The 24762-nt window shown below is 40.5% G+C and overlaps 1 protein-coding gene across 4 annotated transcripts in view; it reads left to right on the forward strand.

Moving 5' to 3' along the window:
* The first annotated feature begins 1546 nt into the window (after window positions 1-1546).
* Window positions 1547-24762, forward strand: part of LOC110472087 (transmembrane protein 263) — a 201068-nt gene continuing 177852 nt past the window's right edge. The window contains exons 1-2 of one of the 4 annotated variants that reach the window (XM_021533439.2): window positions 1547-1662; window positions 14924-15014. In XM_021533439.2, the coding sequence (XP_021389114.1) occupies window positions 1657-1662; window positions 14924-15014 (97 nt within the window). In that variant the 5' untranslated portion in view covers window positions 1547-1656. Of the gene's footprint in view, window positions 1663-1756; window positions 1855-2540; window positions 2575-3145; window positions 3601-14923; window positions 15015-24762 lie in introns of those variants that run through there. The other 3 variants (XM_021533440.2, XM_077784163.1, XM_021533441.3) reach the window with 3 other exon arrangements.

Here is a 24762-nt window from a genome sequence, read left to right on the forward strand (position 1 = left end):
TTTAACTGAAAAATGGAAACCAGTCTTATGGTATCACTCCAAGGAGGTTTTGCAATTAAAAATGACAGTATGGGACAAACAAAAAATTAACTGTGCACTGAGAGAAGGTATTCCTAGGCTTTAAGCAATGTAATTGTTCTTTTTATGGTTTCTTTCTGAATAGGGTCCACTGTATTCCAGAATGCCTTAAAAGACACATATGGTGGCTAGGGTACTTCTTCAGAGAAGAAATTGCAACATTTCTTAGTCAAGATGTTAAAAATGGAACAAAAGCAGTTTTTTCTCTTTTGGATTCAACCACTTGTTGAGTAAGTTATGTTCTCTACATATGAACTCATCCTCATATGTAGAATAATATTATATCAGAGAAAAATGAACTCTTAATTACTGTCATTCACTTAATGTTGTTTTCTCTTCCTATTTCAGTAATCATTACATTACTACTACTACTTCTTTTTTTTCCACCACTCTTCTTTTTGTTTTCTTTGTCTGGCTTCCCTCATTGCACCAAACCATCCACTGAGCTGAACATGCTTCTACCCATGTGTATGGTTGTGCTCAGCGATAGTTTTAAAGCAATATATGAGAAAAAAAACCCTTTCGATGCCAAAGATTATGTCCAGATTCTTTTCTCTTTGCCACCAGTCTGTACTCCCTTGCGTGAAGCAGCAGCATGGGTGCAGCCCCCATCCTGCGGGCTGGAGCCAGGCTCCGCTGGCTGACCATAGCCGGGAGGAGAGGCTCGGAAGCCCCACACCCTCCCGGGCACCCAGCTTGTGACTGGGACCCTTGTCCTGCTGGTGAGGGGTCTGGGGGAGAGGCTGAGGGACAAGGGGAAGTTTCGCCTGGAGAAAAGGAGGCTCAGGGCGACCTTTCTCTACAATTCCCTGACCAGGGGTTGTTGCCAGCTGGGGGTTGGTCCCTTCTTCCAGGTAACAAGATGAGAGGACATAGTTTCAAGCTGCACCAGGAGAGGTTTAGGTTGGACATTAAGAGGAATTTCTTCACAAAAAGGGTGTTTAGACACCGGAGTAGATTGACCAGGGAATATGGTGGAGTCACCATCCTTGGACTTAAGATGGGATGCGGCATTTAGTGTCATGCTCTAGCTGACATGGGGGTGCTTAGGTTCGACTCAGTGCTCTCATAGATCTTTTCCAACCTAATGGATTCTATTTGATTCTGTGAATGCCAGCAAGCCTGCAGCGAGGGCAGAGCTCGGAGAACTGGCTCCTCATCTTGGCCAAACCAACACTGCTTCCACGTTTGACTTAAGGCTGAGTCAATTCATCTCCCTTCGCTGCATTCCCAGCAGTTTACACTGGAAATTGGAAGAGGCCAGCACGCCCCGCAGGTGAAGCACTCCAGCTGGCACGCCGGGAGCGGCGTTGCCTGGGGGGTGTCTCGGTGCGGGCTGCGCGGAGCCCCGCGCATCCCCGCCAGCCCCCGCCAACATGGCGCCCCTGACCCCCGCGCTTCCTCTTCCGGCCGGGTTGCCATGGCGCTGCCCCCCGGCCCGGCCTCCCCCCGCCCGCCGGTGTGTGTTTACATCGGGCAGGAGGAGCCGGAGCCCCAGCGCCGGGGGAGACGGGCACGCAGCCGCCGGCCGCCCGCCCTCCCTCCATCCCCGCCGGGCGGTGCTCCGGGAGACGCGGCATGAAGGTGATGCTGGCGGCTGTCCCCGGTGCTCGGCTGGGCCGCGGCGGCTCCCGGCGGCTGCGGGGGGGCGAGGGGCGGGGGCCGGGCCCGGCGGTAACCGGGGACGGGAGGTGGCGGTGGCCGTGCGCGCTCGTAACCAAGTACACAACTTCCAGAAGCTTCCAACTTCGCGGGGGATGTGGTGTCGCTTCTTGGGTCCGTCTCCCTGGAAAGAATCCCCCCTTCCCTCCGTGCAAACCCGGCTCGCTTCCTGCGGCGCTGAGACGGGGAGGGAGTAGCGTGGGAGCCGGGGGAGGCTGCCTGCCCCTGCCCCCGCTGCCCTTCTCGGCTGGTGTCTGCACGGAGAAATGTCCCTCCCTCCCCGGGCATCTTCCCTCACCCACAGCATCTCGTGGCGGTGTCGCTGCCGGCGGCCGCGGGGTTCGTGCCTTGGCGTGCGGCCGGGGCGGCGCCGGTGCTCACCTGTGCTGCTGCTCTCGCAGGCCCTTCCCTAAGCCTGGGGGGATCGCCGCCTTTCTCCGTAGTTTGCTGTGGAAAACTGTTAGAATAGAGAACGTCTAACCTCAGCCGGCTATTGGTGTGAGTGCTGAGGCTGACTGGACTGTAGAAGTCGGAATATATAACACTCAGGTGTGAGGTTGTTAGGAGTCAGCAGTGGTGTTGTATTGCTTTTGCTTCACTTTATGTTGTCATATTTCCGTATTTTCAGGTGTATGACTTGTGAAGGGTTTTCTCGCATTAATCAGTCTGAAACTTGAGGCACACCAAGCATTCCCTGTCTCCTGAATTTGTCTAGCAATAAAATAAAAAATGTATTAGCTAGGTTGTAAGCTTTTTCAGGCAGAAACTCTATAGGTCTGTACCGATCCTGATGGAGAAATTTGGCTCGGGCCTTTCTCCAAGCCTCTGAGTCAAGTAAGTGTGCGTTAGAAGTTCAATAGCTTGTGCAGGTGCTGGGTTCTGGGAGGTGCACGTGTGGCAGTCACTGGGCTTAACAATTGTCTCTGGGCACCAGGGACTCTTAACCATAATAGCTACACAGCTGGTGGGTGAAAGAAAAGGGGCAGCCTCTGCATACATGAAATAAATATATGTAAAAAGAGCATGCCCTTCTATGCAGTCTTATGTTTTGTTGTACATTTGTACAAAGCCTGATAGTAAAATGTGTATTTTTTCTTTCTCTCTGAATATTTGTTAGTTCCAATAGTGTAGGATAATGAAAGGTATGTAGTGAGAACATTATTGTTAAACAGGACTATGGCTTTGAGTGTTTTGTTGACTTACACTGTAAAACAAAAATCTCAGAGTGCTGTCTGAACAATACATCCAGTTTGAGGTACAAAACTGAAAAGATTTCCTTCAGGTTCTGTTTTATTGCATGCAGAGTAAACAGCTGCTTATTCTTGTGAAGACCATTACTTTTGCTGAATTCCTTTTTTGCCCCACTAGAGTGGGGAAACCTTATGGCTATTTAAGATGAGCTTATTCAAAATACAAGATGTGAGTGGAATCATGTTCTGACTGCAAGAAAAAATGAGTGTGTTTGGGGGGAAAGTTGTTTGTTTTTAACCAATAGTTTTTCAGGTATAAGCACTGTGTTAAGCTTTTCAGTATAAAAGGGTTCACATTTTTTTTTATCAAATTGGGTCATTTCTTTCAGTGCACATTTCTTTCCATGTGTGCCACCCTTTGCTGTAGGAGTTGCTTCAAGTTTCTTCTAGGTAAGATCATTGCTGATGCAGGATTTAAAATCTTAAGCTGGGGGTGGGGATAATTACCTTTTCATTTAAGGAGTGGAATGCATTGAAATGTGCAGTATTTTCACCCCTTTAAAAGGGTGAGGAAGGGAGAAGGGAAGGAAGAGGTATCTGTGTGATGCGAGTTGGATCTGAATCCCTTTTATGGGCCTGCTCGTGAGTGTACAGTGTGACTTCAAAACAAGTAAGTTTAAGTTTTTGATCATTTCAGGGATGACATCAAAACTAAGCTTTTCAAGATAATTGCGTCAGTTTCTCCCCTAATTGTTGTTGTATCTTGGGAAATACATTTGAGTTTGTTTGTTTCTGTCAGCATTGGTTTTGATGCCGAGCTCATTGATGCTAGTTAGCATGTTGCTGAGAAGGCAGAGCAGTCAAAAGAAAACAGGTTAATGTTAGTGTGCATCAAAATGGTCTGCCTATTTAGGGAAGAAGCAGGAAAAGGGAAGTAAAAGGTAACATCAGGGGATGTTCTTCTGCTGTAGAAGTGATCCTGTCAGTATCGTTAGCAATGCTGATCATTGCTGGAGAAACTGAAGCCTGATGCGGTTTATTTTTAACATAATCACTTAATAAGTTTCCTATTGAAAAGGTAGAGTGAAGTAAAGTAGTATGGCAAAGCAATGCTTTAAAACTTGGTGTTGAAGCTGGAGTGGATTCAAGATAGTCTTTATGTCTACTTTATTTTTGTTCCCATGTCTTTTGAGCTGTGTCCATGCTGAAGGATGGTATCTCTGGGCCCTTCCAGGCTATGCAAAGTACAAAACTGGCAAATGTCCCTTTTCCTTCTTTGTAGGACAGGAGTGAGAGGCAAGCAGCTCAGATTGTGCCAGGAAGTGGACCTTTTCTATATGTAGTGATAAGTGATACCTTTTGAATATGTCAATAAAGTTTGCTTTCTTTCAAGGGCAGATGATCCTGATGGCATGGAAATACACCTTTTCAGGCTGCATTAGGAGCCTGGGTAATATGTCTGTCCTGTGGGGAGGGCAGTTCTATTTATTAGGGCAGTAGGGAGATAACCAAATCCCCGCCTGTCTATCACAGTCAGCTGCTGATCACTCTCCCACAACATACTATCTTTCCAGTATTAATCTCTCTCTTGTGGCTAAATGCTTGATTTCTCAAGTCTTAGGCAGCACTGGAGAAGGTTCTTGTGCCCTTGCTAACAGAACCTCTTCATGCTGTATCTTCAATCTGTGAATGAGTTGAGGCATTAGGATAGTTCCTGGTATGGTTCTGCTGTGGTGACTGCTTCTAACACTGCTGCTGTCTCTGGGCTAACCTAAATCCAAAATCAGAGAAATGAAAGGCATTGAGAGTGGCAGGTCATATTGAAGTTTCTGTTCGTGAAAGCAAGCTCAAGATGTGATTTCAGTTAAGTGGCTGTTCCCCTCGTTATTGAAAGGATTCTTCAAAGTAGAATGAAAGCTTGTGGTGCTTTGGCATGTACTCAGAGTTAAGTTATATAGTTTGGATATGACAAGTGTCATAAATGTGACATTTTACTTTGAGAAACTTAACACTATATTTAAGAGAAAGAATGTGAACTTACTGCCTATAGTTCTCTTTTTCTGACTGCCTGTGATAGTAAGTGTTGACAGATAAATTTTAGAGATCAGAATAAGGCAAGATATTTTGAAGATGCAGTATCAAATTTATGGAAAGCTCAAGTAAATATTTTTCTTGCTTGTGTTTACAGACAGCTCTGTTCCTTAAGGATGTTGTGGGTTGTCCTGTCAAAATGATGTATATGTAATCTTTATTTTTACATGTGTCCAATCCTGTTTAGCAAGGCTCTTTATAGTTGAAATGAAAAGTACTTGGAAAAGGAAATATAAAAATAAGAGACAAGAGTTATTGCTTTCTATGGAGTATATAGTAATATTTTGTTTTCCTAGTATGTAGTCCTAAAGGTGGAATCAGGAAGAGTGTGAATGTAAGTGATAGAGTAAAAGAAAACATGGAGTACATATTCTGTAGATAATTTTGATTTAAATGTATGCCTGTGATTGGTCACATCTGTTTATTGCTGAGCTGCTCTACAAACATTGTAGTAGTTTTATTTTCCAATATTTCAGCTGAATTTCAGAGATACAGGTAAGGGTTACTACCTTCAAAGTTCTGGGCAAAGGTATATTCTTACATAGATGGGACAAATAGTAGAGCTCCTAAGTTTCTTCAAAATAATGTTCTGATTGAACTTAGTGGGCATCACAGAAGTGGCTTGTGGTGGTAAGTCTTAGTCTTAATATGTCTGCAGAGATGCTCAAAGTCTACTGCAATTCTTGGGCTTTGATTCATTCTAAAAACATTTTGGAGAGAGAACTTTTGCACCTCACAGATCTTTAAAGTAGAAGGCAGCATTGACCAGAAGCTATTGCTTCCTGAATGAATTCTTGCTAGTGTGTTGCTTGTATTCATAGTGATCAAGTGCTTTTTCTGTCTCATGGCTGTTTAGTTGCCGAGTATAGTAACTGGTTGGAATCTTGTATACAGCAAGTTGTGACCTTTCTTACTATTTCTTGGAGTGAGTTTGGGGAAAAAAGAGCTCTCTATGGAGCCTGAAATAAAAGGGGTGTTACTGCTGGCAGTGCTTCTGGCAGTCAAGTTTTGACTGTGCAGGCTAGGTGTGAAATTGCAGGACTTAACAGTACCAGAAGATGTGGCTTTTGTTCTCTAGAGTTAGTAAATATTTTATCTGAAATGTTTCTTCTTTAAAGCATTGCAATAAGCGCATAGAATACAAGCAATACTGATCCTGAAAAGCTCTGACGTGGGTTCAAAACTCATTTGTAAGGAAGGAAATATTTAACTACCTAACCATCCACAAAATAAATTTAAAAGTTACTCTTGCAGTAATGTCTCTTGTGACTCTTTTGGGGGAGAATGCTTATATTTTTCAAGCTGTATATATGCTAATGTACTTTGAATTCAAGTCTTATAGTAAAAATTCTGATGTTCAGCTGTAAAAGCCCTCGAAAATTACTTAAATTTCAGCTCATTAAAGCTAAAACAGTAGTAGTGCACTTTTAAGGAAATAAATGCATGGAAAATGAATCATATGAAGTCATACTTATAGAATACTGCTTAATGCATCTTTCTGTGAGGTGTTTTTTTTTGTTTGTTTGTCTGTTTTTTATTGTGACCCTACTTAGGATAGTGAAAAGGGTATTACATTATAGATCTCTAGCATGGTTGAGAAAATCTTAATGAGCTCTGTCATCTATGCCTATATTATTAGACAAAGGACTTCTCATTTTTCAGACAAATTTCTCATGCTATCTGCAGCTCCCTAGAGTGATACTTCCACCTCTTGTTAGGAAAATGGAGAATATTATTTCTGTAGAGTGCATTATCTCATTTCTTTAGGCAGAGTAAAACTGGCATTAATCACTAAATCCATCTGTCAAGGACCAAGCTGGAAAAGTACATTTATAGTATATTATGTTAGTTATTCTCTTTGGGCCAGGTCAGCGCGTGATCAAACAAAATGTGATTTGTTTGGTTTGGATTTTGAAAACAATCTTATATTCTTTCTGAGCTAACATTGATTTAGTAGGTAAAATGCAGATGGAAAATAAATGGTCGATCAAGACAAAATTCAATACAATAATTAATTCAAAATCCAGAACTGTCTGATCTACCACTGAGCAGACTGTATTGGCTGTTTGTTGTATAAATGGTCCTATCTACCCCATACAAAACATGAACATGGAAAGTGTAAACCATCAGTTTACTGGCTACCTGAATGGAGAATAGACTATGGTGTCATTAGTACTCTTGAAAATTTATTTATGCCAAATAAACCCTAATTTGGATTACTGACAGTACAAAGTTGTTTTATTGCTGTAAAAATAGGATTTGACTGTTCTGCTGGGGATAGAACATAATCTTGACTTGGCATTTGTAACATTAAATCTTGCTCTCATTGCCTTTCTCCACCAGTTCTGTTGTCAAGACAAAATTAAGTGTTAAAATTGTAACCTCCATAATGTGTTTGTCCAAACTCAGAAAACAGCAAGTAATCTAAGCAATTTTTCTATTCTTTGTTACAGTGTACTTTGAACAAAGTGCTGCAATTTTACACTACTGTCCTCAGCGCTTCTATTTCTGTACTTTCCTTTAGTGTTCCAGGGGATTTAAAACTGCAACTCAAATTCCCTTTGGGCTGAAACCTGGCACAGAAGCTCTCATTATAAGTGAACTTTGTTTTGCAAAATTAAAAGCAAAGCATCTATCAAGAGGCTTTCTTAAATATAGAGGAAAGCAAAAAAAAAAAAAAAAAAAAAAGTTTATAGTTGCAGATCAATTTTATGCCCGCTGCAGGAAAAATCCAACTGACATTGGAAATCCCAGAGGTGTGGGTATGCAATCAATAATGATGGCAGATTCAATGGAATGCTCCTATTGCATTTAGAAAACTTTAAATTAAAGTCTTAATTCCTTTATATGCTGAAAATTCATTGCTGAAGTAAAAGTTGCAGCTTCAAACTGCCAAACAAAAGTACAGTGATAGTTTTAAACTTGTTCGCAGTGTCTGAGCGTGGTAATCTGAACAGCAGAGAATAAGGAGATGGTTTGGTGGTTATGTGCTTCAGCTGAAGAGGACCTGTAGGTCCTAAGCTCCCTGGAAAATGTTGTCATCATGTTGACCTACCTACTCAGTGGCTGGTTGTTTAATTTTTCTTTTTCTTTAAACAACAGCCCCCCTTTTTTTTTCTGTAGGATTTGAGACCTTATGTAATTTTGTAAAAAGCAGAAAGGACATTGTGAGCCACAAGCGATTTTCAGATATGGAAGATGGAACAATTTAATTTGTTTAAATATGAAATATCCAAGATAAGTTCTGAGCAACTTTGTAACAGTGCCTGGATAGAGAAGAGATCCCAAATTAAGTGTCATTAATTATGTCATTTTAGGAAAGCCTGATGAGGGTCAGCTTCATTGTTACTGGGTCTGACAAGCCCTTTGGCACCTGCAAACATTCAGTTGTAACGTGTCATCTCACATTTGGAGAAAGTTGGGATGAAAAGAGCTGAGGTTTTGATTTTGTGGTGTTAGGAAGGGGCAAAGTATGCTAATGTGCAGGAAACTGTGGGTTTTAGTCTTGTGGATTTGAAGTATGTATTCTTTAAACCTGATACATAAATAGCCAATGCTTTCACTGGGATAATTTAGCATCCCAAAGCACTTAACTGTCCTGTGTTTGGGGATTACTTCACTTGTTTCTTCACACAGACTCCCTGAGGCTTGTCATTCTTTAGGGGTGCATATAATCTTTATGATTATCACTTGACATATATTTGATACTCTATAAAAAGGGCATTGGACCTGTGCTGGGAAGCTTAGAAGGGAAATCACAGATGTGGAGGTATGAAGCCTGGGCTGCCACGAATTTTCCTCTGCTTAATTGCTTTATTGGAATTGTGCCTACATCGAATACCAGGTCTGAAAGTCACTGTTAGGCAGGACAGAGGACATGTGATTTATGGTGGCAGTTGAGGATTTGCATAGAAAGAAGCAAATCTGACCTTCTGGGCTCTTATGGAGAGGCTTTAGGAGGAATGAGGCAGTTTCTTACAGTGCAAGAAGTAAGATTCTAGGATCAAGTCCAGAATGTAAATGAATGAAGAATAATGTCAGAAAGGGGAAACTGGAATGAAGTGTTTAGAAGCAAGAATGGGGATATGAAGGTTTAGATCAGGTAATAAATACCATTTTCACTTGAAGATACACAGGGAAAGTAGTAGCTAAAGCTGCAGATTTTAGAATTATTTCCAAAGTGTAGTCTCAGAACTGAGACAGTAAACTGCTGCTGAATCCATGACTATGAGCTTTAGATTCCTTCAACTTCTGTTCTGAAATGGGGATAAGATTACTTATAAGTTTGAGTATAATAGAGAAGAGTATTTACATGCTGTATTTCCTTCTGGTTCTGCTTATGGTAGGGGATTTAAAAAAATGTTTTTGTCATTTGCGAGTAGAGTAGGAATGGTGAAAAGGAGCAGAGTTATAAGATATGTGGTTCTCTGAAGAAAATGTGAAGTTATTTTTCCCAAACTTGTTCAATATTTCATTAATAATTTTTCACAAGATGTGTGTATATATATATATATATATATATATATATATATATGTTTTAAATTTGATTGCCCTCCCTCATAGTTGCCCTTCTTGGACTTTGTTTTGGAGTTTTGTATTTTGCTGCTCATTAACAAAATGAATTCCTGAATCAGTGAACAGTTAATTGATAGACTTCACTTTAAGATTCTATACCACAGTTAGTATAATGCTAAGTACAAAAGTAGAGTTTAAAAGGCCTGAAAGTGATGGTGGTGCAGGTAGGATTTTTTGGTTGCTTTGAGGTGACTCTTTAGTAAGCTGAGCCATATTGGGACATTTGCAATGAAGTCTCATGTTGGTATTGACTTAGGAGCAAAATGAGCTGACACAGATCACTTGGTGTTAGGATTGCTCCTGCACTGTGTGGGTATTTTGAATACTTTGAGATTGAGGTAGTATGGCTCTTTTTGTGATTGAGCATGCTGGTATCACTTGTTAGTACAAATGTGGTGATAAATGGAGCTCTTGGTTTCAGTGTCATAAACGAAACTCTGTACCTTGTGGAAAATGCTGACCCTGACTGGATAGGAACTTGCTTTCTGTCATGTATGCATTTACTACAGCACTTGTACAGCCTGTAAATATATTGAAAATCTGAGCGTATATTATCTCAAAATATTGTGTCCTGTGGAAGAGCATGAGGTATGCTCTGAAATGCCTGTATGCAATTTGTCCTGCTTGTTTAGTTCAGTACTGGCAGCTCTCCCTATTCATAAATACATAGCCTTCTATGAAACACATTATAAATCCACAAACACTAATTTGCCAGGTCACAGCAGTCCGTAGCATTTGCCTTAAACTGCATTGTAAGACCAGTAGTCATGCCATGTGATCAGGACAGGGGATTTTATGTGAGAATTCTGTGAGAATAGAATTTTGCTCCCGATCTTTATAATGTGCTGAATTCATACAAAACTTTTCCATTTCCTGAGCACTTCATTGAAACTGTTGGGGGACAGAGTGAGCTACCTTGAAATCTGACATCTGTAATTTCATTTTGGAAGGGTGGGTGTTACCTCTGCTTGAGTTTACTTGTTCTTGTTCAGCTTGAAGGTTGTGTTAAAATATGACAGAAAAATTGCCACTATGTCTTAATGGTGCTCATAGTCAAGTACTCATCAAGGAATTGTATGAAGTGCTTGCTTGTTCCTCCTTGTGGGCACAGACTGTCTTTGAAGAGCTAAGAGGTTTTTCTTAGTTATATATTCTTAGGCTTTGTGCCATAACCTTTCTGTTGTAATACCTATTTAAGTTTGTGCTTCTCCAGTGGTTCTAGTGAGGAATAGAAACTCATTCCCAATTTAAGAGGCTATACAAACCCTAAATAATTGAAAGTATATTGTACAGTAATATCTGCTGATGTTTCTGAACTGTTGATACACCTTCCTGCATCCCAGATGCTCCTGAGGGAGTGTCAAAGCAGAAGCAATCTGTGTACATTCCTTCTGCCACCACTGCAGCTCCAGAGGATGATTATAGAACCTGCAAGCCAATAATTTACAAAGTTGTATGCATCCCATTCTCCTACGTGTCTGTCATGAATCCTTAAGAATGAAAAAAGGTGTAACTAATGCCTCATTTTTGATATGGTAGTGTAAAAAAGATTGAAGCAAAGTTGTTGGACCTTAGGATAGTTACAAACCTTCTGAGAAGATAATTTCCTGGATTTTTTTTTTTTGATTGTTGTAGATGTCTGTGCTGCTAGAACTGTAGATATGGTACATGCTCATTACCAAGCTTGCAACAGGTCCAGTGAATTGAACTCAGCAGATGTAACTAAAAAAGCAATGGACATGCTAACACAAGAAAAAAAAGCTCTTGTAAAGAGACTTTGTAATCTTGTTAATGACGCCTGTCAGTGTTTGAGCCTTAAATATTACTTCTGGATATGTATATGAGAACCTAGAGTTTCATCTACTGTTAACTGCTTCACATTTTTATTAGTGAATCTCAGTGCCATGCACACTTACTCACTGGCCTCAGTAATTAGACAGACATGCTGAAGTCTGATAAAGTGATGTTTACTTGACTACTTTTAGAAGCTCCCTGTATCATAGGTGAATATATATTGTGATGAGATATCAGTGAGCTGAGAACTGGATTTATTCTGTAGAAAACATTTTGAACTTTGTTTTAGGAACTAGGAAATCTCAAGATTGCTAAGTTTCCTGCAAAACAATTCTTGAAAAACTTAAAATTGGGGATTGCTTGACATGTCCATGCTTCAGTTGAGACTTTTTTAACATTAAATTGAGAAAAAAAAATTGTAAATACTTTGACGTTCTCCCCCTCGCACAGCCCCCTGAATATCGGGCTAGCCCAGAGGTCCGAGGTGAGGGGAGGAATATCAGGAGATGACAAAGATTTCCAAAAGAGGCTCTTACCCCAAAATACATTGGTTCAGCTCTCTTTATTCTGTGGTGTCCAAGGGGAGAGCGGGGCAAAAGAGGACGAACAGGAAATGTCAGGGGTCTGTGTAGACTTTGGACAGGGTGGGCTTCCCTGGCTCTCCGCCAACCCCATTGGGGCAGGAAGGAGGGGTCCAGGGTTATCTTGATCAGAGTCACAGGGTCCTGGGGAAGGGGGCACAGAGTGCCCATGAGCTCACTGTAACAATACTTTTTTTGGGGAAGCATTCTCAAAGCTATACAAGAAATGTATGCCAAATACAGTTAAAATATGCTGTGTTATGGTTAAGTGGTTTTGAGTAGTGAAAAAAAATCCACACAAATTCTGGTCATGTTTGTTAGACATTCAGCATGTTCTGTAGAAGCACTAGTCTTGGATTGAGTATTTTTCTTCTGTAGTATTCCAGTAGCAAGTGTTAAAAGTTTTTAATTGGAGGGAAATAGGTGATGGCAAACAGTGACTCGGCCATGGACTTCACGGAGGTCTGTAATGGGCTCTGTTTTTTTCACAGCTGGATTTGTTAATGCAGCTTATGTACAAGGCTGACCTTCAACTATGATAAATCTTTGTTTTGGAGTAAGTGTTCTTGTTTTTTGTGTTTGTTTTGGAGTCGGTGATAGCCACCATACTGGAGCATTGTATTGCTCATGAACACCAAGCAGTAAGTAGTTAATAAGTGAGGAAGAAAAAACTGTAATGCCACCTACTCACTTTTGGTAGCATTTTGCATCCTCTTTGTATTTATATAGATGACAACACTGTAACCAAAGGAACACCACTTATCATAGGCTGTCATTGAGAGAAGCTACTGAGCAGGTTTGTCTCGTAGGAAATTGAGAATACTGACTATTTTGAAGAAGGAAAGATAAGGCTTTTCTTGCTGGCTTTTCCATAGTCCCTGGAAGTTGGATTGTTTCCTTGAGCAGCATTTAGCTAGTATGTGCAGATGGCTCTTACTTGTTTTAAGAAATTAAAGTAATTTTAGTGTTGTAAACCAGAAAGTACAGGCATAGGATTCACATTCAAGACCCCTGCTAGTTTAGGAGTTCCATAGTTGTGGTTCAGAATGCTTCCAAGGCACATATTGGTGCCTCATATCTTACATGTCCACATGCTTGATATTAAAAATAAATCTTCTGATCTGGTTTACTACTGTAGCCTCATCTTCCCTTTTTCTTTTCTCTCTGTGGCACTGATGGGTAGGAAGGAAGTGTAAATTAATATATTGCCTGTTGATGTAGATACTTAAATACATAATTTATATTCAATTTGTTGCTCTTACCCAGAATTGTTTACATGTTCTTAATATCTAGACCACATTATTTAGTTAAAATGAGGAGATGGTTAGATCTTGATGTTGATAACTGACTCCTGTTCTTTTTTTTTTTTTTTTTTTTTTTTTTTTAATTGGATTAAGGGGACTCACTACTTTCCCATCTGTACCATGTGGTAAACACTTTCTTCCCTTTCTGTAATACCTACCACAAGGCATGACTTAATGTTTGAACTCTTCACTGACCAAAGCTGGGCAATGTTGATACTGGGTGTTTTTAAGTGAGGAGAAATAGGTAAATAGCCTAGGTAAAACTTGCATAGTCACAGATGGCAGAAATCCAGGTTGTGACCCTGGCACCGTAACAGCAGACCTGTACCCTTCACTTGGACATTTTCTCTTTTCCCTGCTGTGAAACATCTGAAAAGCATGATGGTATTGTTTTCATGTCCATTTTTTGAAAAAGAGGGGGAATGGATGAAAGTGGATGGAAATTGAAAAGTGTGTTATTCTTCATAATGTGCAAATTGAGGAAAGAAAGTAGCCAGTGCTGCTGAGGGTAACCTCTCAGTCACAGGGTTTGGAAAGGATGAAATTAAATACTGCAGCTTTAGGACTATGAGCCCCTTTCCTTCCTGAGTTCAAATAATAACATTTTGCAAGCTGTTGATGTACCAGCTGTATTTCTGTAATGTTCCAGCTGCATATGTTAGTACACATTTTCAGTTCACACTACAAACCTAGTCATGCTTTCAAAGTGCACAAAAGCTTCATTTCCTAATGACTGCTAAGTTTGTCATTTTACTCTTTACTGTACTAACATTGCAAAGAAAATTAGTTGGTTTTTTTTTAGGGGAGCCCTCTAGCTATGCCTAGTGTTTACTCTTCTGTAACTTGAAAAAAAAAAAAGGTAAGTTGGGTGGAAGAAGATGGTGAATTTTTTTTCCTGTGATAGTTTAAAAAAGAAACTACACTTTTATAGCTCCACATGTCATGAAAATATTGTGTGTGTAAAGTGAGTTCAGCTGCAAATCTTTTAACTGTGCTCATGTTCTTCCATCAGTAACATTGCAGGCTCTTTACAGGATCAAGAAGGCTAGAACATGGAAATGCAAAACCTGGGAGAGTAGTACAGTAATTTTTCAGGAATTATTAGTTTGGCATATTACACTTGGAGGCACAAATAGGGGAAAACTCCATGGTCAATGGACCTTCTTAGGTTAGAAGATAGTAAATGAGTTTGCTGTGTTTTCCTTTGAAAAAAGTGACATTTCAGAATCTAGTCTTGATAAGGCAAAGATAAGGGTTTTTTCCTGAAAATTCCAGTTGATGGTGGATCTGCTGCTACCCTTGATAAATGAAAATTTTAATGTGTTACCGCATTATGTGTTTTGGAAATAGTAACTCAGAAATTGTGTTTTATTGCTAATTTTCTGGTTTTCTGTCAATGAAGAAATTAAGACCCTTGTAATTTTGCTCTTTGCTTTGTGTGCTGTCTTGAGAAGTTCTCTTTTTTTTTTTTTACTTTCCCCTTTCTGTAATTTGACTGCAAACAAATCTCCCAGTTCTTTCTTTCTCATCAGCTAAAGTGTGTCCTTGTGTCCTTACTGTCCAGTATATTCTGTAGTCCTGTAACCATTTTTGTGGTTCCTGTCTGAACTTTCTGCAATTTACCTCCTCTTGCTATTCTGTTCTGCAGGGCCCTAGCTTAGAAACACAGATGGTGGATGATGAAACTGAGACTACAAGTGAAGAATTGCCTCCTCATCTGCGGGAAGAGCCTCCCGAAGGTACAGTGCTGGCATTCAATATAAACTCTTTGCAATCAATTGAAGAAAATGTTCTGGCCAAGAAGTCTGATTTATCTGTCTGACTTGAACCTGTATCTGCCTGTTTTCTGAGAGGGATAAAGCTTTGTCAGAGCTGACAGTTTAGCAAACCTCCCAGCCAGAGGTCTAGCCAGCCCGTAAGCCTTCTTTTGCATTCAAAGGAAGGCTTTACTTTACCCACTGAGGTGCAGACACAGTTCTGCATTCTCTTTAACAATATGGCTTCTGATTAAAATTGTCCTCCTTGATCATCCTGTCTTCAGGCTTACGAATAAAATGCTTCCTCTACTATCTTGTTTGTGATGTTTTGAGTCTTCATTAGGGGAGGCTTCCTAAGCAGTCCTCTCTTCTCTCTTTACCTCTCTCTGCAGCATCCTGCTATTGAAATTGTCCCCAGCAGGGACTTGTCAAAGTTAGGTATTCTAGTGATTTTGTTTCTTTTCACTGTCTCTCTTGGGAGCCAGTTTAGCCATATGAGGAGGAGACAATGAGATGCTGTCCGTCAGCAGGAGGCTCAAAGATGCCAATTTTAATTAAAAACCTTATTTGCAATGACATGCCCTGGATTTTTACAGGGAACAGATTTTTTTCCCCACTGTGCAAAAGTCACAGACATTGTATATATGCAGCAAAATAGGTTCTGCTTTCTTTTGAATAGAAGCTGCTAACATTGCTGCAAGTGATAATACATCCTGAGCTTTGTCTTCAGTTCATTGGCTTATAAAACACAATCATTCATAATCACTGTGGATGGCTTAAACAACCAAGAGAGTGCTGAGATCCTTATTAGCAAGTTACTGTTAAAATACCATGACATGTCTCTGGGAAACATAAATGTGTTTTATACTTTTCCTTTAAGAGAAAAAGATGCTGATATAGCATTTATACTGACAGCCATTCTTAAAGAGAATATGAACCAAGTGGGTGGTTCTAGGAAGTTGCTGCTCCCATCCCTTCTTGTTGAGCATTCTGTTAAAGTTTTCTTATTAAGTTGTAATTTCTTGTTCTGCCATTTAATATACTTTGTGTTGGTAATTACAGTATATAGAGGTAAGTGAAAGGTAGGTTTCTTTTGTAATTGTTATAAAGCTAGAAGCAAATAAATGTGGAGGATGTTGTGATTATTCTATGAATACATGGAGGATATAATATTAATATTCCCTTCCCCTCCTTTCTTTCGAAGTAATGCCAAGCCAGCATGTAATGACAGTTCATTGAAGTAAGAATTCTGGTCACTAGCTGAAGCTGATGATTACGTGAGTCTGGAGACTATATCCTGGAATGTAAAAACCATCTTGTCTCATCAGTTTATCAGGAATAGGCTTAGATTTTGGATTATGGCTTTGACTTGTATAATCAGAAGAGTTTTTTCCAATGTATTTTTGCAAACTTACTTAAAAAAATGAAAGTACATTCTTCTGCCTGCAACCCTGCTGGTTTGAATGACAATGAAATATGTCGGTCTTAACATTCTACTTCTGTGACTTATTGGATGGTCTGAGAGAAGTATGTGGTCTGGATATACCCACTTTATTGGTGTGAGGAAGAAGAACTGTAGCAGTTGAGCTGATTAGGTTGAGCAGTGGTACAGTAGATAAAGTATGAGCTCAGTATGTACCTTTTGAATTTGTGATGACCTCAAGAGTAACAAAATAGGAGGGATGTTGAGAGCACAACTGAAACTAGAGTCTGCTTTGGAAAAGAAGTGGAAAATTTGTCCTGAAGGAGAGCAATCGGGATTATGCTGAACTTATAGCTGACTTTGGATATTGGTGGAGCTGAGTAACAGAAGTGTTCCTTAGAAGCTGCTGTCTACCAACATAGACCTACCAGAATTATTATAAAGACAATATAGTTGCAGGAATCATTGCAAATGCCTCATGAAAGAAAAAGAGCTCTGAAGTTCTTTGACTTAAGATAGTACTCTGAATGGTATTTATCTTTGCTGCACTTCAGATTTCTTGTTTCTTCTGACAGTACTTTCCTAGTTAGATGCTTTTCAATACATAAAACAATATTGTGACTACTGCAGTCTTGTTTCCTGGGATCTGTGAATTGGAGACCATGTCTGCTTGCCTTCTGGTAATGGGTGCATAAGGGAGGGAAAGGCTCTCCAGAGTCTCTCTGTCTAGCACTAAACCATTATTTCCCCAGATTGCATCATAGTAACTTCATTTCCCATCTTGCACAGCATATCTTCTGCCCTTCTGAAAGGAGGGGAATTGGAAACACTGTTCTATGTACATATTGCAATAAAATAAAAGGTTGCCCTTCATGGAGTGTCCTATTTCTAAACAGTGCTGCCCATTGGCCTTCTACAAATAATGGGACAATTTTGCATGTCCATCATGTGCATAACTAAATGGAGTAGGTGTATATGTGGGTAACAAGTGGTATGGATTAGCAAATGTCGGTCCCAAGTGCAGTGTGGCAGCCTGGCAGCATGTGAAGCAAGAGAAATGCCAAGACAGAGGGTGGTATCTGTGTGTAACCTGAATCTGATTGTTTTATCTGCTATTAAATTTAACTTTTTTTTTTGTATTTAACTAAGTTAAATGAGTGAAAAGTACAGCTCCCGCCGGATCCCGCAGTGTATTCGGATACGAGAGGTGGCGGGGGTTGCATTCTCAGGGCGGCGGTGCGGGGCCGCGGCGGCCGCGCGGGGGCGCTGCAGGCCCGGCCGTGCCGCGGCGCCCGGCCCGCGTTGGCGGCAGGGCCCGGCCGCAGGAGAAAGCGTTTAAAGCCATGAGCTCCTCTCCCCTGAGCTGCCTTGTGGTACCGCACGGGAAGCTTCCTCACTGCCGCAAGAAGCCTGTTTATGCCCTAACGATACTTCTTGACATCGTGATCCATCTGCCAAATTCACGGGGTTTTTTAATTCTCCCTTAATCTTTAGCATCTCTGTGATCCTTGTGACAGTTTTTTTATCCCTTCATTTGAAAGGCAGGCACAGGGGAGCAGTAGCAATTAGCATCTGGAGTGCTGGTGTGTTTAGCACTTCACAGGGCGGGCTGTGTAGGGCAGGTTTACCATCAGCAGACAGTGGGCAGTGGGCTCTGCAGAGGAGTGCACTGCTCTAAATTATATGAACTGCTTCCTTCTTTGCACGAAATTCAGCGTTGCTTATCTGTGCTGCCACACGTCTGAGCTACTTTAATGTAGTTTTTGTGTGATCTTGAATGTTAAATTGAAGTGTGATTGCAGTGAGAGAACTAGCTTTAGTTACTCAAGTACAGCAACACCTTGCTGTATCTGTTGCTTCTTTATTCTCCATTTCAGAGTTCTGTTGCTGATCACTTAATACAGTGCAGTGTTAATTGATATGATCACTTTTCTGTCCTCTTCCAGTGAATTAATCAAGAAAAATGATAGCAATGAAATCTGATGGTGATTAAAACTTCTGTGATGTTCTCCATTAGGTAATGCTGTATACATCTCCCATTTATTGCACTATTTTTTTATGGGAGAAGTAGCTTTACTCTGTCAAACTGCTAAAAACTATGCCTTTCAGGAGTGTCTACTTTGTTAATACTGGGGCATGGCTGTAGTTTATTTTGGCTATGCATTACTAAGTAGCACTGCATATACTAAAGCTCATTTGAAGGTGGTGTGGTCTAGTTGCAAAGCTATGCCACTGGTTAACAATGACAGTTTCTCTTGGGAGTTTACAAATCATTGGTTTCTTCCATGGCCTTTAAGTACTTAGCTTGAAGATTTTTATCAGCCAACCTACTATGATCAGTTTGGCAATAAGCCTGAGTCTTGTATCTTAGACCTAGCAGAGATGTTCCTTCTTTGTTGCAGACAGATTGGACCCTGTGGAGTAAAGTTTTATTAAAAGCAATGGGTCTTAGCAGCTCTGCAGTATATAACAGATCTCAGGAAATTTCCTTTCCAAATAACTGTGGTGTTCTTAATTCAAATTGTTTTACACTTGCTGTGGGTAAAGAATACACAGAGATAGTTACTGTAAATCAGATGATTTGCAGGAGTTTAGAACATAGTATCTTGTGTGAGCCTTATAATCTGCCTCCATGGAGACATGTAGCCTTTGCTGTTTTATATCTTCTGCAGGATAAACCTATATTGCATGCTTCTGTAGGAAGCTTTAGGACTCCTTATCCACAGTTTGAGAATCTCCAATCCAAAGAATTTGGGAGTTTTGTGGATTGCTCATTCAGGATTGAGCTTTGATACCAACATTTTGCCTAGATCTTTATGGATCAAACTAAAATCAAGTAGAGTTGTGTTTCAGCTGAGGTACTACCATCCATTTGAAATGTCTGAAATTAATTAGACTATTAACTTCATGTTGGTGTATTCACTTATAAGAACATGACAGTTTATTGAAACCAGCAGATGCCAGAGGAACATGCCTTTTCAGGGATCTCATCTGTGATGAGATCTTCAGTTGAAGTTTATGATACAGGTTTTTAATTTCAAAAAGTATATGCCTGTAAACAGATCCAGTTTTGATGAGTGGATGGCACTTTTCCAAGTATTGCTGGGGCAAATGTCTGCTGCAACAATTCCCATACCAAGATTTAAATGATGCAAGCTTTATCTTCACTGTTTTGCATTTTCTTATTGTAAGTAATGTTTAGTATGTCTGTCTCCTAACTGCCTATATCCAAAGAACCTTAAAGAAGTTACCTTGGAAAATGATGCGGTTAATAGCAGTTCAATTTCCTTTCAGGATCAAGCTTTCTGCTAGATTTTGTTGCCTTTTCTCATATAAAGGAACTTATCAAAGTTGCACATAGTGTCCTGTACTACATAGTTAGGTAAGTATGTGTGTACATAGTCTACCAGGCCAGTATCTTGAAGTTCTATGAAGCTGGCAGGTGCAAAGCTGTGGTATCTGCTGAGCCCTCCTCTACTTTCCTGAGTCAAACCACTCTCTTCATTGTGCTACCTCATAAGGTCCCACAGTCAAATCCTTCTACAGAGGACCTCTTTAAATGATCTGCTTTTTTTGTCTAACTGCCAGTCAGCCTGGATTGACCTCTGCTGCTCTGTGGTCACGTAACAAAAGCAAAAGACTGGGAAAAGGGACAGCTATAATCTATCCCAGCAGTGTGGCTTGGCAGCCAGGAGGGCCAGCCATGCCCTGGGGTGCATTAGGGACAGCATCACCAACCAGGCAGGGGAGGGGATTGTCCCACTCTGTTCTGGCACAACCCAAGCCCTGTGTGCAGTTTTGGGCACCACCGTGTAAGAAATACATTTAACTATTAGAGAGCATCCGAAGGAGAGCCATGAGAATGATGAGGGGCCTGGAGGGAAGCCATATGAGGAGAGGCTGAGGTCTCTTGGTTCCTTCAGCCTTGAGAAGACTGAGGGGAGATGTCATTGCAGGCTGCAACTTCATTGTGAGGGGAAGAGTAGGGGCAGACACTGAGTCAGGAGAAGTTTGCATTGGGTATGGAAAAGGTTCTCCACCTAGAGGGTGATTGGGCACTGGAACAGGCTCCCCAGAGAACTGGTCCCTGCACCAAACCTGACAGAGTTCAAGAAGTGTCTGAACAATGCTCATAGGCACGTGGTGTGATTCTTGGGGTTGTCCTGTGCAGGGCCAGGAGATGGGCTTTGAAGATCCTTTGTGTCCCTTCCAACTTAGGATATTCTATGATTCTTAACTCTACTGTTGATTTATTCTGTGGCTCTAGTCAAGGAGTTTGGCCTTCCTTGAACCACAGTGTTATTTGTGTATGAAACAGAAGTTACTGTTCTTGTTTATAAATGAGGATGGTGAAAAAGCAAAGCTTAGTTTTTGGGCTTTTATAGGTGGAAGATACCTGAAAATTGAAACAGAAATTGTGATTGTAATGTATAAATAATACAACACTTTGCCTGATACATAACTTGTCCATTTTTGTCTTTTTTTTTTTTTTTTTTTTTTTTTTTGTCTTTTTGAGTCCTCAAAAAAATGATTGGACTTGTCAGATAACCTTAAATAGAAAGGCAGGTTTCTTAAAAAGCAGAAAAAGAAATTAGCAGTAAGGCTGTCTGTTCTTTGGAACTGGGACTTTATGTACCTGGCGTGTCCTCTCATCTGTAAAAGCATTTCCTGAGCTACTTCTGTAAATGCCCTGAGGCTGAAGAGCAACGTTTCAGTATCATCTGTCTCTAAGGCACAATTCGTTGCAGCCGTGCTCTTCTGTTGGCCAAGCCAGTTCTTGTTTCTGCAAAAGAAGTGACCTGTAGTGTCACCTCAGTCTTGTGCACAAAGTCTGGCTTAGTATTTCTGTTAGATTATAAAACACTTTCATATCCATCAAAAGTTCTAGTGTGTTTTTATTAAATTTATCATCACTGTTTTAGTAAAGCAGGGGCTTCTGTAAATTCTCCATTGCCTATGTTGGCTTACTCATGCTTAATTTAGTTCTCTGGGGGAAATTGACAATCTCAAATGTGATTAATAAACATGTTTTGTATGTACCCCTTTCTCCCTCTCTCAGCCCCCACCCTTCTGTATTCCTGTTGCTGTGTGCTTGTTACTGGCAACAGGCTTCTTCCATTCAGCAGCTACGTTACATTGTCTTCTACCAACAGCATGAAAGCTATGTAAATTGCTTTTATTCCACTTCTCCCTATATCCTATTCTTTCCTCTCCACTATTTTCATATGATTTAATGAGAGGTTCCTTTGACAGCTCAGCATCCCTTTTTTCTAGCCTACTCCATGCTCTGCAAATCATTCTGTCACTAAGTGTTGTATGTGTGCACAGCATATGCTTTTAAGGGCAGCATAAATAGCCTCAAAGTGCCTGGTGGATTGCAGAAGAAAGGTTCTCATAACTTGAGTGTGGGAAACCTCTTATCAGTGGATCTTGTTAATACAATAATGTTGTGAAGTGTGTGAGTAGCCATGTGGTTTTCCCTGAGGGTCTTTGCCCATAGGGTGGGGCAACAGTAGCTTTACCATTTGCCTGTGGACAGTAGCTGTAAGAAAAATGTGAGATCCAAATGAAAAGATATTTCAGTGTGAAAGGTTAGTGGGAAGCCTCTGTCAGAAGATACATCTTGGTCAGTTACTAGTCAATGTGTTTTATTTTAGCAATAGAGGTTTGTACTGTGTATCTTATTACCTGGTTGAAGTGGCAGACATTTGTCACTGTTTTTATACTAGTTAGAGATAAATGAAATGGTGTAAAAAATGTATGTTCTTTTACTATGTGTTTTTTATTTTGGGGAGCAAATACATTAACATAAAGATGCTGGCAGTTGTTCTTAAATAAATGTAGTGGTTTAAAGCAAGCCAGCAACCAAGGCCCACACAGCTGCTCACACACTCACCCATCAGTGGGCTTGCAGAGAGACTCTGAAGGATAAAAGTGAGAAAACTCATGTGTTGAGATAAAGACAGTTTAATAAGGAAAACAAAAGCTGTGCACACTAGCAAAGCAAAAAAAGAAATTAATTTACTGTTTCCCATGGGCAGATAGATGCTCACCCATCCCCAGGAGAGCAAGGCCTTGGGAAGACAAACATCATCACTCCTAACATCCCCACTTCCTTCTTTCCTGCATTTTATATGGTGAGCATGATGCCATATGGTCTGGAATATCCTTTTGGTCAGCTGGGGTCACCTGTCCTGGCTATGTCCTCTCAACTTCCCATGCACCCCCCAGTCCCCTCACCACTGTGGCAGTATGGAAAGCAGAAAATGTGTTGGCTTTTCTGTGTAAACCCTGCTCAGCAATAATAAAAACATCTCTATGTTATCATCACTGTGTTCAGCACAAATCCAGAACATAGTCCCATACCAGCTGCTGTGAAGAAAATTAACTCTGCCCCAGCCAAAAGCAGCACAATCAATCTTTCAGGCTTGTAGTTATCAGTCCTGTTTGAAAGCTGAAAAAGGAAGCAGTTCCTGCTTGTTCCTAATGGACTAAAAAAAGAGTCAAGTAAGTCCCACTTTTACATATAGCTACAGTCTGAAGTACTAAATAAGAATGAGCAATGCAGTAAATCCAGGTCAGGAGTGAAATTGAATCAATATATCAGTGTGTTAACAATGATGATATCTTGAACTGCTAAACTATCAGAGTATTATAGCAGGCAATTAAATCATAAGGTCGGTACATGAGGCTGTTAATTCTGCCTCAGAACCGAGTGAAATGCCCAGTTAACATTTCATAAACATCTGTAGTCTCAGCCTGGCTGCCTGCCTTGATTTCAGCTGTTTGTGAACAATGTGAGCCACTACTTTGATTACTAGTATAATTGTACAATTGCATCAATCTGGCCTCTTCTGGACTCTCATCATTTTGGATCACAAAAACCAATCTGATTCTGAGGAATAGTTTTTTTCAAGGCTGTTTATGAATTTATGAATAAGTCGTAAAATGAGGAGGTTTGTGACAGTTTGCTCACCTTTAGGATAATATTCTAGAAGAAAATAATCTAATTTGAAACTGGGTAACTGGGTGGAATTCTAGAACAATTTTTACAGAGAATGGTCTTGCACTAGTATGGGTATGTGTAATTCTATCTCTTCTTTTTTTATGAACATGTTGAAGACCAATGCATGTTCCTTATTAATGTTTTGGATTATTAAACTATTGTGATACATTTCTTTGGCATATTATGGGAATATGTCCTCTTTCTATCGATCTGAAAGTTGTGTGGTGAGAGATTTTATCTAAGGCTACATTTTGTCTCCTTTGCCCTTCTCTACCTATATGGTAAAGTTAGGGTTCACTTTGGGAAATGCAAATTGAGATTCACAATTTGGTTTAGTATCTTTATAGCTTAAAACTGCTACTGTTACTGTTGCTGCAGTATTTTGTTCCTAGCATCCTAAGAGTTGTTTTTTTTTTTTTTTCCTCTAAATATTAGACATATTGATCAAGAAAGTGGGTAAATTCTTCCAGTCTATGCATCTTGTACTTTTACATTGAAAAAAACGCATTTACTAAGTTTGATTTTTATCTAAGAATCTACTTCACATTATGTAAAGAAATCTGTTTTCTGTGATATCTGGAGATGTTTAAAAGATTGTGACTAGATGAACCCAGTTCTAATTAAAAACCAGTTTGGTCACTGGTTTAAGCTGAACATGTGCTCACACAGCTCTTGAAAGAGCTACTCTGCATTCCACTCTGGCTGCAGGTTACCAGTTTCACCCCCCTGCATGGCCACGTGTGCTCGGGTGCCAGCACAAAATCTGCTGAGTGCCCATGGAGACAAAATGCCTCTGTCTCGAGTGGGTGTAACTGGAGTGAGTGAGTGAGCCTTCACATCATTCCCGCGATCCAGAGGCTGGAGGATGGCTTGTCCAGCTGAGTAGTAGCTGTTGTGTGCGTGCGTGAGCTTGTATGGAGCACAAGGACAGGCTTGGGGTCCTGTGTGTGCTGCAGAGCTCGCCTGGCTTCCCCGTTGTTCTAGCGAGGAAGAGATGCAGCCGCAGGCAGCCCTGAAAATCTCTTTTGTCATGGCATACCAGAGGTCAGCTCCTGATGTTTGTGTTTCTAGCAACTTCCCTGTGTAGCACAGTGATTAAGATAGTGAGGAAAGCAGAGGGATCTTGGCTTTTACTCCTCCTGGGTCTGATCCAAATAGCGTTAATACGACATAAGACGTTCTGTTAATATTTGATTAATTGGGAGGCTTGTTCTTGTTTTGTGTGACACATTGTAAGTTAACCACCCAGCATGCCGACATGTGCGATTAAAAACAAACACTTAAAATTAAATTGAGGAGCC

Source organism: Lonchura striata, chromosome 6 (assembly GCF_046129695.1).
Source record: "Lonchura striata isolate bLonStr1 chromosome 6, bLonStr1.mat, whole genome shotgun sequence".
NCBI lineage: Eukaryota > Metazoa > Chordata > Aves > Passeriformes > Estrildidae > Lonchura > Lonchura striata.